Genomic DNA, 13,819 nt, shown 5'->3' on the forward strand with positions numbered 1-13,819 from the left:
TATTGCTGGGTCTGTGGAGTTTATTGAATGGTACTGGGTGCATGGTACCCATTGTGATTACTCAGTAACTTTTCTGCTGATTGGAAGAGTGTGTACAATGACTGCTAACATGGAGATCACCCTGTGCACTAGAAGTTCTGAATGAGTGAAAAACATGGTAACATCAGTGACTGTGGCAAGTAGTAATTAGCAAGACCTGAATGATACAGTTCCTTGTATTTGGATAAAGGACTAGGAAACATTTTCAATTTGAATTTGTTTCTAGCTTTTATCCTATTAGTAATAAAGGCTTACATTTTATTTTTGGGTATATCAGCATTGCAGACAGAGAGCTTATTTCAGGAAACAGAATCTCTGGCAAGATTGATTGGCAATTTATAACAATGACAAATTTGATAGCAGTGAACCCACTAGCTTCAGAGCCACAGTGATTCCCAGGATCTGTCAAAAGTAATCTACTGACTTTGTAGTGATAATATTGGTCAGTAATTAAAAAAACACTAGTTAGTTTTAAACTGATTCTTGAGTGATAGTGATGGACATAAAATAATTGTTCTTGAATATTTATACAATGAGAAATATACCAAGTAGATCATCCCACAAGTATTGTATGACAATGTAAAGAATGTGAAGCATTTCACACAAGCCCGTTTATTTAGACTTTGGAAAAATGACAGTTACCTAACTATGTTTATCCAAAATAGGTTAACATTTTTCACTGTGGATGTGTCATAGCAGAAATACGTGACTATAGGCAGTCCAGTAACATGAAACCTCCTGGCTACCAAAGTAGGCACATTCTCTTACGTCCAACAATGCAGGTAAGGAATGATCAATTAAGAAATAATTTTTTAGGTTTGAGTTGTTATATTCATTAATTTTTTTGCTGTGTTTTTATGCATACACGTTAATGTGTTTTTAAATTTTTGTTTTCTTTCAGACTTTAATCTGTGATGTGCATTCAATAACAAGTGATAACCATAAATGGACCCAGGTTAGTTGTTTCGGTTTTTAATCCAAAACTGGCAGAACATGGGATGAAGCACTAAGCCAAATCTGTTTTCTGCTCATATTTACACATGATTTGATTTGAAAGGCAGAGTTACAGAGAGACTAAGAGAGAAATCTTTGATCAGCTAGTTCACTCTGTAAATGGCCAGAATGGCCAAGGGTGCGAACTGCTACTCTGGGATGCTGATGTTGCGGGTGATGACTAAAACACAGCACCAATTGCTGGTTTTCTTTATCTATGCAGTAATTCCACAAGGATTCTTAGCAGTTGAATCCTAGTTACTTAAGACCCAGTTACTTAGGCTCTGTAATGGCCAATTTGAAACTTAGTTCTTTAATCTTTATGTCTCAAATAGAAGAAAAATGCTTTTACCATGGATGCAAATAGATCATTGATTTTCAGTTATCCAGAATTCTAAAGCTGGCCAAGCTATCTTTGTTATCCCCCCTCCCCCATTTATAATGCACGCAGTGGCGCTGGGGAGCCTTTGTCATCCCTGAAGATAGCCAGGTCACTCTCCCGTTCTGGTTCAGTGTGTATTATAGTTTCAAAAGAATATTCATTTCTCCACTATCATAGATAGGAAAAATAACTAAATTAAAAGAAAATACCAATAACAAAACGACTCCCTTGATGAAGTCTGGTTATAAAGTCAAATTTCTTTTTAAAGACTTACTTATTTTTATTGGAAAGTCAGATATACAGAGAAGAGAGAGACAGAGAGGGAGATCTTTTATCCACTGATTCACTCTCCAAGTGGTTGCAACGGCTGGAGCTGCATTGATCTAAAGCCAGGAGCCAGGAGCTTCTTTCCAGAGCTGAGCTGCACCGAAGCCAGGAACCAGGAGCCTCTTCCGGGTCTCCCATGCGGGTTCTGGGTCCCAAGGCTTTAGTCATCCTCGACTGCTTTCCTGGACCACGAGCCAGGGAGCTTAGGTGATAAGCTTATGGAAAACTTTGTAATGAAAAGGTCTGAGTTGAAAATGGGACACCTGCTCATCATGTGATGTGTGAGAGGAAGTATGTAGCAGTACCAATAAATAATTTCATTCTGGACAAATGGAGCTTGCAGTCAGTCAAGCTTCACATTTGGATTCATGGAAGAGAAGAGTCCATTAAGTGGTATAAAGTCAGTTCCAGGTGGGAGATTCAGTTAAGCTCCACCACTGTGTCAAGTCAAGTCATTGCCTGTGATGATGGCATCCTATATGGGCCCCTGTTCAAGTTTCAGATATTCTACTTCTTGTTCAGCTCCCTGCTAATGCACCTGGGTGTATGGGCTCAGTACTGTTGCAGCTACCTTTTATCTCTCTCTCCCTCGTTCTGTCTCTCTGTTTTGTGTCTCTCTCTAAATGAATTTTTTTTTTTTTAAAAAAAGGATTCAGTTAAATTCAACAGACACATGGAAAAAGAAAAGGGACAAGATGATCATAGAAGTAGAAAGATGCTTAAAGAGACAAAAAACCCAAATACATTATATGGTATATCTTGTTTGAGCTGAAGTTCAACCAACCAATTGAAAATACACTATTGCAGACAATTTGGGAGAAATTTAAATCTGGACCAGATCTTAGAGGACTTTAACCAACTAACAGTTGATGCTATTGAGTTCCCAAAAGAAATAAGAATAGAGGAGAAGCAAGATGGTGGAATAGGGTAAGGACATGTTTAAACAGATGGAGAATCATTAGCCAGGGTGAAACATAAAGGGCAGATTCGAGGAAGTAGGAGAGGAAACCTGATGCAGAGGGGCACCTCAAGACTGATGGACACAGGGAAGCAGTGGAAACAATGGTGTGGTGCCGCAGTGACCCAGTACCCCAGTGGCATTCAGTGAGTGGTGAGCCAGAGCTCCACCAGCAGCCTGGTGGAAAGCGGAGTTCACCAGGAGCTCAGGAAATGAACACAGGCAAAGAACTGTCCATTATGCTCATGTGTGTGATTGAACCAAGAGCAGAAACAGAGTAGCAGACCCAAACAGGCAGTGTGGGAGCAGAGTGAATTTCAGAGCCCAGGTCCCCACCAGTGCCACACCAGGCACCATTTTGTGTAGTAAGGCAAAGGCTGTGAGACTGGAAGTACAACAGCAAGCTGTGTATGTGCTAAGCCAGGAGTGACCTCATTTCTGACTCAGTGCATTGCACTGTTCCCACAGAAAAAACAATACCAATGTGGCAACCTACAGGCTCCACCTAAAATAGGTCCACGTAGTTCCCAGACAGAATGGCCAGCAGATGCAGAGATTCACCAGTGCCACATGAATCGCCATTGGGTACAGAATGACAAAGGCTATGGGACTGGAGGAACAACAGTGAACTGCATATGCATTAGGTTGGGAACAAATTCACTTCCAGCTCAGTGCATTACACTGGTCTCACAGGGAAAATAGTACTGAGTTTGACATCCTGTGGGTTCCAATCAAAATAGATGCAGGTAGTCCTCAGACCTAACAGCCAGCAGATTCTGGCAAGATCCGCACCACCAGCAACCTGGTTATATAGGACATCTGGTGTCTCCCTAATCCTGGGAACAGCAGGAACTGAAAGGAGGAAAAATTCAGCCATAGCATGGAATCACAGGAAGTAGAGAGTGGCGAGCCAGGGGCTGGGGCCACAAAGACTGGTAGAAGCTAACACAAGAGCTCCGACTTGAAACTCGCTGGAGGGAATGGCACAAGTAACTAAAAGAACCTAATGCCAAATGCAGTCAGTAAAATCTAACTGTATACCTGTGGGTGACACAACTTAGAAACCTGCCCAAAGGAGAAGAATCTGCTAACCAAAAGTGCAGTAACCAAGAGCTAAAGAAGAGACAGAGGTACAATGAGTATTACTGAAGACTCCCCTACAAAGGAGCAAAAGCCTTTGCCAATCTCAGAGTTGGCTGAAGAATACGTTGAGGAACCGGGGAAAAGAACTTAACAAACTTGTTATAAAGCTTCTTAACAAAAGTAAGAAGCACATGCAGAAATTTAAGGAATATGTGACACAGAAAGTAGCAACATTGACATTGAAACAAAATCAAGCAGACTTTTTGGAAATGAAGGACACAATGGAACAAATTAAAAATTCAGTATAAAGTCTCGATAATGGAATGAATGAAGCAGAAGAAAGAATCTCAGAATTGAAAGATGTTTCCTGCCACAGTGGGAAAACAAAAAGCTTGGAGTAGGGCCCAGTGCGGTAGCCTAGTGGCTAAAGTCCTCACCTTACACGTCGGGAGCCCTTATGGGCACCGGTTCTAATCCCAGTGGCCCCACTTCCCATCCAGTTCCCTGCTTGTGGGCTGGGAAAGCAGTAGAGGACAACCCAAAGCCTTGGGACCCTGCATCCGCATGGGAGATAAGGAAGAGGCTCCTGATTCCTGGCACTGGATCCGCTCTGGCTGTTGCAGCCACTTGGGGAGTAAATCAGTGGACATAAGATCTTCCTCTCTGTCTCTCCTCCTCTTTTGTATATCTGACTCTCTAATAAAAATAAATAAATAAAAGCTCAGAGCACAGCTGGGTCAAGCTAAAAAAATATTCAAGAATTAAGAAATACTATTATAAGGCCAAATATAAAAGTCATGGGAGTTTCCGAATGTGCAGAGAGGCTGAGTTTAAAGCTGTATTCAATGAAATAATAAATGAAAACTTCCCTAATCTGGAAAAAGAATTGCGCAATAACATACAGGAGGGGCACAGACCTCCCAGCAGTGTTGACCAAAAGTGATCTTCTCAACACATGATAATCAAGCTCTCTTCAGTCGGACATAAGAAAAAAATCCTTTTATGTGCATATGTAAATAGTCAGTTGACATATAGAAGAACTCCAGTCAGACTCCCAGCTGACCTCTCATAGGAAATTACAGGCCAGAAGAGAATGGGACTTCATATTCTTGATTCTAAAAGTTAAAAAAAAAAAAATTGTCAGACCAGAAAAACATACCCAGCAAAGCTTTCCTTCATCTTTGAAAATGAAAGAAAATTCTTCCACAGTAAAAAAAAGCTCAAAGAATATGCCTCTTCCAGACCTGCCCTACAAAGAATGTTTAAGTTGTTCACTTGACAGAAAAAAGAAAAAGTAAGAATGGAGAACATCCCAGTAAAATGACGAAGACAAAAACAATGAACAACCGATTGAATGACAGGACCAAATTACCACCTATTCATATTAACCCTGGATATAAATAACTTAAACTCATCCATCAGACATTATGGATTAGTGGACTGGATGAAAGTAAAAAGCCCATCTGTCTGTTTCCCGCAGGAGACATGTTTCACCGCAAAGATCAACACAAACTGTAGCTTATGGATTTTCATGTTTCTATTTTCGGTTCTTCAAAACACTTTTTTTTCTCATTAAATTCTTCACTGGCAGTTCATATAGTAGCATCATTTTCTTCAACAAAGTTGATTTTCATTTCTTCAGTGACACATTAGTCACTCAGTAGCATATTAATGAGCTTCATGGTATTGTGAATTTCTGTTTTTCTTCCTGTTGCTGACTTTGTCTTGTGGCTTTTAATTAAAGGCAATTTATAGTAACTGTGTAATGGAGACTGTCATATCCAGATGTGAGGATGCAATGCAGTGTGTATCTCTATTTCCAGATCAAAAAAGGAGTCCTAGTGAAACTGTCAAATATATCTTGACCATAGGGTGCTGGACTCTGTAGCATTGTCCATACCCACCATGTCAGGATACACTTAAATAGCAGAATGATGGACTTATGACTATTTATGAAGAATTATACTATTGCAATAATATAGGGGAGATTGAGGCAGGAGGGATTTTGTGGAGTGGGTATATCCCAGAGTCAATGGCTCTGTATCATAAAATAATAAAAACATGAAAATTAAACAATGATGAATTACATATTTTAATTATAGCAAATCCAACAAAAATGCAAGTGGACTATTGTAAATGAAATTGACTATTGGTACATAGGTTTCATTACACACAGCCTTGAAAATACTGAAAATACTTGAAAATACTGAAAATAATTCTTTTGTAGAAATTCTTAGCATTATTGACTCGACTTCTAAATTAAATTTGAATTATAGCTATTAAGATAATTCAGAGGTTAAGCAAAAATGGTGGAACTCAGTAACATAGCTTATATAAAATACTAGGTGAAAGTCTGTGCTTTGAAAGTGAGCATATACAGTTTGCACAGTTATTCTTGTGATTAAACTGCGTGTAGAATGGGATTATTGTCAGTAACTGGAAGTGTCGTAACCCATTGGGACTGCTGTCTGCAGGAGCGGACGATTTTATCTCTTCTGCTCAGTATTTTATCTTTAACTCCCAGGAGGGAGTAGATACTCAATAAATATTTGTTAAATTAATGAACAGGCATTCTTAAAATATAACCATTTAATACACTCTAAAAACTACTGAATTCTCACTAGAAATTTGTTTATGCTATCAAGGTGTTAAAGATAGTTATACCTTCAATGTGTTTTGTAATACTGGATTTTATACTTCTTACCAAAATTACAGGTAATAGTTCTAGATTTATTTAATAAATGCAAATGATTACGTTTTTTAACACCTTGCATGTGGTTATGCCATATTCTCTTCTGTTTCAGGAAGACAAACTTTTACTTGAGAGCCAGCTGATCCTTGCGACAGCTGAACCACTGTGTCTTGATCCGTCTATAGCTGTAACTTGCACTGCAAATAGACTGCTGTATAACAGACAAAAGATGAACACACGTCCAATGAAACGGTAACTGCCAATGTGTAAGGGTGAACCAAAGACTCTGGTTATTCTGGATATTGTGTTTTGTGCTATCTTTCTCCCTCAGAGTGTGAGTGCCTTGATGGTTTTTTTTTTCTTGTATTACTTTTTTCTATCAAGTTTCTACTACTCTGCTTCCTATTAAAGCATTGACATTTTCTGCAGTTTGCAAAGAACTAACTTCCTATAAGTTTACAATTTATTTATATTGCTACCAAAAAGATACTGAAGATTGAGATATTGAAAGAAGACCAAACATGGGCAGATGCTTTATAACTTCATAGTAACCAGTTTAACTTTTGTTCATCTTTCACAGTTCAGAAAAATATCAAAATTTCAGGAGTTTGTATATTATTTTTTATAACATCATAATTTATCTTAAATATCTTAACCTTTTCTGAATAGGGATGCACTTTAGTTTAGGATACAGTTGTATTTGACTCAGTTATTTGGAACTTCCAGTTTGGAGAGGCTCAAAAACTTAGCTATTTTGTAAGTTCCATGATTTTCTAATAAATAGTATGTTTAGTTGGAAAAGTGAAACCTTGCAGATATGAAACAAGTACAAGTAGGATCCAGTCCAGTGAAGTCTCTGTTTATATCTTTCTTGGTCTGGTACCAATACCTTACTCCAAGCCACTATCATCTTCATCACGATTTCAGTAATAAACTCATGGCTGGCCTTCCACCTTTGTTTCCCTCTGGTCTAGTTATTATTTAAGCAGTGTAATCTTTTTAAAAACCTCAAGCCCCATCACATTACCCCTTGCTTAAATTCCCCCAAAGCATTGTACTTCACTTTAAACCAAACACACTAGACAGACATTTGGTACAGTGTTTAAAATGCTGGTTGACATACCCACATCCCATTATAGTGCCTTGTATTGATGCCTGGTTCTGTTCCCAGTCCAAGCTTCCCTTTGTTATGTGGACCCCAGGAATTAGCAGGTGATGCTAATTAGAACCCTACCACCTGTGAGAGGCTATGATTGAATTCCCAACTCAGAATTCTAGCTTGGATATCACCATTGCAGGAATGTGGGGAGTATACCAACAGTCCCTTATATCTGCCTCTCTAGTTAGTTAGAAAAAAAAAATTTATATCCAAAAATTTGTTGGTCTTCAGAGTCCCCCACTGTCAGAAGTCATCTACTGCTGATACTAGTCATATCAAGCACTTTTTTTTTGGAAGACTTATGTATTTATTTTGAAAATCAAAGCTTGGGAGGTAGAAAGGGAGAGAGAGAGATCTTCCATCTTCTGTTTCGCTCCCCAAGTGGCTACAACAGCTAAACCTGGGCCAAGTTGAAACCAGGAGCCAGAAGCTGTATCTAGGTCTCCCATGTCAGTGGCATGGCCCCAACCCCTTGTCCATCTTCCACTGCTTTACGTAGGCTGTTAGCAGGGGCACAGCCAGTGCACATGTGGAAAGCTGGTGTACGGGGGATGGCTTTACCCCCACACCTGCTGTTTTCTTTGAAAACTGTTCATTTCTTTCTCTGTTCCTTTTCAAATTCTGTTTTTAATACTTACTCCTTCATCTTTCATAATTTCTTTTTCCCTTCCCCCAAGGGAATTTCCCCTCAATGTTAATTTCAAGAATGTTGGAAGAATTAGGATTCCAATGACTGGATCTCCCTGGAGTTTTTAAGCCGTCAGCTTTGTCCACACAGAGGATGCTCGACCGGGATACGTCAGGTTTCTTTAACACAGCTGGCTCCCAAGGAGATTCAGGCTTAGGTGTCACTGCTTCAGCAGCTGGCACGCTCTGCACCTATCTGGTGGTCTTCAATCCAGCAGCACGAATGTGCCCTGAGACTGTCTCTAATATGCTGTACCTCTTGCCTGTCTTTCCAGTTTCTTGTCCAAAGAGTTCTTCCCTTTCCTCCTGTTGCTGATGGTGGCCCCCTCTCCGTCACTTAGCATATTACTGTATGTTTTACCTTCTGCTTACTGCCGTGTGAATTCTGAAATTGCTTATTTGTAAATGTCTTTCTCTTTATGAACTGTCAGCTCCAGAATGTCATGCTGTAGACTTGGGGGTTTCTGTGTTTTTTTTAACTAGCTTTAATTCAGCATCTCTTAATGTTTCAGATGTTTCAAGAGGTATTCCAGGTCCTCTCTGAACCGGCAGCAGGATCTGTCCCATGGTCCTCCACCTCCTCAGCTGAGATTACTTGATTTCTTACAAAAAAGAAAGGAAAGAAAAGCAGGTCAGCACTATGACCTCAAAATTTCAAAAGCAGGAAATGTAAGTATGTAATTTGTAAATAAAACTCATTTTGCCATCGTACCTGCCTCCCTTCGAATTTTCATTGTGTTTATTCTTTTTTAATTTTTCAGTGTGTAGATATGTGGAAACGGAGTCCATGTAACTTGGCCATACCTTCTGAAGTGGATGTAAGTCAGTTTATGGATTGCATATGAATATGTAAGGTTCCATAGGTGGCTTATGCTACTGGAAATCAAAAAAAATCTTATTTTAGAAGCAATTTTGTTTAAAAAAATTTTGTAGCAATTGTTTTTATGACCTACACATTCCTTTTTTTAAAAGACATATTTATGTATGTATTTAAAAGAGAAAGTGCAGAGTAATCCTTGATCTTCTGGTTCACTCCCCGTTGGCCACAGATGCCAAGGCTCAGCCAGACTAAACCTCTGCTCTGTGTTCTTTCACACTATGTCGGAGCGTAACTCTTTGATGTAGTTCTGTGCTTCGAGCAGAAATAATAAAATAACTTCAGAGTGTTGAAAAGTTTGGAATATAATACAAATGAGATGAATTGCTCTGGCTTTTCTCCCTTATAGTGTTTCTTCTCTCAAACTGATTACCTTTAAAGATTGCTAGTAATGGAGCCGGAGCTGACATAGAGGCTTTCAGTAGTTTTCTCTTCTCATCCATGATGTGTCTAAGTCATAAATGATCAAAGTTAAAAGAAAGCTATTTTGATAAAAGGTTGTATATTTTATATTTCTGTTTCCTTCCCCAGTGTTCTTTCTTATTGCTAATCTGACTCTTAGTAATTGTTTCGCTGTTTTCACAGATTTGTTCTTTTGCATTTATCCTAGCCTAGCATTTGCACTGTTTGTAGATTTTTTTTTAAATGTGCAATTAAAACAGGTAAAAATGTCAGCTGACCACATATAGAACTCTAGAATTCAACCACATAAACTTTGGTAGCTTTTGCACTCCTCAGGGAATATAGACTAGAAGTCTGCCTCTAAGGAATTGCCTGGATACCTATAGCAGTGCTTTGCAGATTCCTGTTCGGCAAGTCTTGACTGGGATTGGAAATGCAACAATTCTCACAGTTTCCTAGGTTATATAGCACTAGGCTTCACAGACTGAAAGGTTAGCAGGCTGTCTGAATTGGAAGAATCACCTAGTGTATCAGATAATATTTTGATTTTAAGCCATACTTCAGACCTACTTAGGAATCAGCCTCCAGGAGAGTGACATGAAGATCTGTGCTTTCAGACAATGTGCACATTAACTGAGGTTATTCATAAGCAGGCGTTGTGCCATAATGATTGAGACTGTACTTGGAGCAAAGTTAGAGTGCCTAGATTTGAGTCTCTGTTCCAATTCCAGTATTCCTACTTCCTGTTAATATGTAGGTAGTCTGGTAGTCAGTAGCTGATGGCTTAAGACATTGGTTCCTTGCTGTCCACATGGCAGACACAGATGGAATTCTGGGCTCCTGACTTCGGCCTGGCCCAGTCCCAATGGTTAGGCGCATTTGAGGAGTGAACCGTTAGATGAAAAATTGATAGAGCTCTCTCTCTTTCTCTGTCTCTCTCTCTCTCTACCTTTTCTAGCCACACTTTTACCTCCCTTCTCTACCCTCCCACCCCAGACCCTGTACTCTGTTGTTTAAATAATAAATAAAACTTTAAAATATGAATTACTCATAGGATCATTACCAGGCTATAGAAGGGAAGATTTAACTTAGCATAAATGCTTAAAAGATAGATATACAAGGTATGGGCTCAAGTCTGATGAGAAAGTGAAGCAAGTTCAAAGAATTTTGTCAGCATTTATATTGTATGTTCCCTGGTCTCTTTTAAACTTTGTGTCCATTACTCCATGGCTACTCTTGTTCAATTGAAAACCCTGCCTAAGGAAAATATTCTGAGCATATTTCTAACGTATTTCTGGATATAAAATGTTGATGTCAGCTTGTTGAATAAACAGAGGAGGCATTGCCCAAAAAAGTACCTGTCCTCATTGTGTTTAGTTACTGGAAAACAGATTCTGATTTTGGTTTATTAAAATTGTGTGCTTTGAACAAATCAGGAGACATAAGTAGTTAGTAGCAGTGATTCAGGACTTGCCTGAACAAGTATATTGTTGATTTAGCTTCTTTTTGGTTCATGCTGATGACATTTTATGTGCTGTCTTTTGACTTGGCTTTATAGGTGGAGAAATATGCTAAGGTAGAAAAGTCCATTAAATCTGATGATTCGCAACCAACCGTCTGGCCGGCCCATGTAAGTAAGCGTTTCTTGCTTTCTTTTTCTTTTCTTTTGATTTATTTTTATTGGACAATCAGATATACAGAGAGGAGGAGAGACAGAGAGGAAATTCTTCTGTCCGATGATTCACGCCCCAAGTGGCTGCAATGGCTGGAGCTGAGCCAATCAGAAGCCAGAGCCCAGAGCCTCTTCTGGGTCTCCCACACAGGTGCAGAGTCCCAAACCTTTGGGCTGTCCTCGACTGCCTTCCCAGTCCACAAACGGGGAGCTGGATGGGAAGCGGGCCGCCGGTATTAGAACCAGTGCCCATGTGGGATCCTGCACGTTCAAGGCAAGGACTGTAGGTGCTAGGCTATCATGCCGGGCCCTGTAAACATTTGTAATGAAGCTGTTTCTTATCTGGAATCTGAATTTATTAAATGAAAGTATAATTGCTTCTATGTAGAAACATGTTTTTGAAATTCTTTTCCAGGTGTTTTAAGGAGTTATAAAAAAGACCAACTTCTACATTAAAAAAAAAAATTTCCATTGTAAAGGGACATTTTAATCACAGAAACATTTCTGCTTCTGTGTGCATATTCTGTAGTTCAGATTTGTTTTCTGCTTTAAGTTAATTTTTTTTAAAACTTTCTCAAAATAAAAGTGTTCTTTGTAAATCTTTCTGCTTGTAATAACCTCTCCAAAGCACATATAGGCTCAATATGTTAGGAGAACTCCTGGAGGGCTATGATGACTGATGTTTTATGTGTGTGATAGCAAAAAGAATCCTGAAGTCCAGTGTGTAAGAGTACAGACCTGCTAAGCATGGGGCAGCAGACGCCCGAGTGTGAGAAGTGAACGCTGGAGAGCCCAGCAGGTCACTTGACATTTCCCTGCTCAGTTTTGCCACCTTTACCAAGGAGACAATATACCAGTCGTGGCATTGCTCGGAGGATTATGTGAGGCAGTGTCTGTAGAGTGCTGAGTCAATACTGTTACTGTGATTATTAAGACATTATAATTACCTGTTCACATGTCACCATATATGTTAGTGCTAATAATAAAAGCTTGCTTATTGTATATATATTTTAAATAAAGCTATCTTAAGTTTATTCTTTAGGGCAACTTAAACATACTTAATAAAGTTTCCTGGTAGTACATAGGATCTAATGTTATTGCCAACTTTTGTTAATTCTGATGGCTTACTTTCTTAACGAGGCATTTAATTGGGATGCTATTTCTTTTTCAGGATGTAAAAGATGATTATGTATTTGAATGTGAAGCTGGTAATCAGTATCAGAAAACAAAGCTGACCATCTTGCAGTCGCTTGGTGACCCCCTGTACTATGGTAAAATACAGCCATATAAAACAGATGAAGAAAGTGACAGCCACATGTCTCCCTCCCAGTGAGTTCTGATAGCAAACTCAACAACAGAATTTATATAATATGGTTGATGGACCATTACTGAGTAAATATTTCCCTTTAGGAGCTATTTATTAATTAACTCTACCAGTTAGATTTGGCAATGGACCTGAGTAAACTTAAATTACAGTTGTTGTCCTACCTCAGAATCATTTAAAATAATTTCTTTTGTAAAAACCTTGCTGCAAATTGAGTATCCCTTATCCAAAATGTTTGGGACCTGAAGTGTGCTAATTGTACTTCTTTCTTTCAGCTTTTTGCATGTTTGTATATACCTATTGTAATATTTTGGGTATGTGACCAAATCTAAACATGGAATTGATTTTCTTTTTGCACACCATATATATAAATAGGCTGACCAAAATTTTGTTCAATATATTTAATGTAGCACGTTTTGGCTACAAGCCTTTTCATTGGGCTCATGTGTATAATTTTCCACTTGTGATGGATTGCTCAGAAAGTATGGATTTTGAAACCTTTCAAACTTTTCAGATGAGGGATACTCTGTAATTATTTTTGTGCTTGATTTTAAAGATATGGTTCCCACCCAGTGTATTTTCATGTTGGCACTTATGACTGGTCTCTGAGCATGAAATACTTGGGCAATATTGTGTTTGAGAAGCAAGCTCACTATGAAAGTTAAAGATACATAATATTTTAGCACTGTTTGTAAGGACACAGACTTCATGCTTAATGTAGTCATAGCTCTAGAAATATTTATAGACCTCCTAAAATATAGGCACTAAAGTAGATGCTTAAGCAGGATACCAGGATTTAACTTTTTCTTGTTACTTTCGTTGTTTTACTTTTAAAAATTGTGCCACTTTGAAAAGGCAAAATAGAAAAGCTCTGCAAAAAAAAGGCAGGGCCCGTGTTTGTGTTAAATTGTTTGTCACACCTTTGTTCACACAAGTTATTCATTGAAACTCAAGTACAAAGGTAAATTTTAAAATGTAACTATTAATACTTAAGTAAACCCAGAAAGAGAAATAGCAGCAGTCATGGAGTCCTCAACTAATTTTCTCACATTATGGTTTTAATTGCTATAGATTGGATATAAAGAGCAAATATTTTGATTACTTATAAAAATCTTCCCTTTAAAGATACATGTTAGCTGTTTATGGTTTACTAATCTTTGAGAACACAAGCATTGAATATGTGCTGTGATTAAAGAAAATCAGTCCAATATACCAACTAATTTA

The 13,819-nt window shown here is 38.5% G+C and overlaps 1 protein-coding gene across 12 annotated transcripts in view; it reads left to right on the plus strand.

Annotated features, from left to right (window-relative positions):
- SUPT20H (SPT20 homolog, SAGA complex component) overlaps nucleotides 1-13,819 on the plus strand; it is a 43,485-nt gene that overhangs the window by 10,379 nt on the left and 19,287 nt on the right. For all 12 annotated transcript variants that reach the window (XM_058670845.1, XM_058670844.1, XM_058670850.1 and 9 more), the window contains exons 7-13: nucleotides 705-821; nucleotides 941-994; nucleotides 6,587-6,726; nucleotides 8,833-8,989; nucleotides 9,082-9,138; nucleotides 11,158-11,229; nucleotides 12,443-12,600. In XM_058670845.1, the coding sequence (XP_058526828.1) occupies nucleotides 705-821; nucleotides 941-994; nucleotides 6,587-6,726; nucleotides 8,833-8,989; nucleotides 9,082-9,138; nucleotides 11,158-11,229; nucleotides 12,443-12,600 (755 nt within the window). The remainder of the gene's footprint in view (nucleotides 1-704; nucleotides 822-940; nucleotides 995-6,586; nucleotides 6,727-8,832; nucleotides 8,990-9,081; nucleotides 9,139-11,157; nucleotides 11,230-12,442; nucleotides 12,601-13,819) is intronic.

Source organism: Ochotona princeps, chromosome 12 (assembly GCF_030435755.1).
Source record: "Ochotona princeps isolate mOchPri1 chromosome 12, mOchPri1.hap1, whole genome shotgun sequence".
Lineage (NCBI taxonomy): Eukaryota > Metazoa > Chordata > Mammalia > Lagomorpha > Ochotonidae > Ochotona > Ochotona princeps.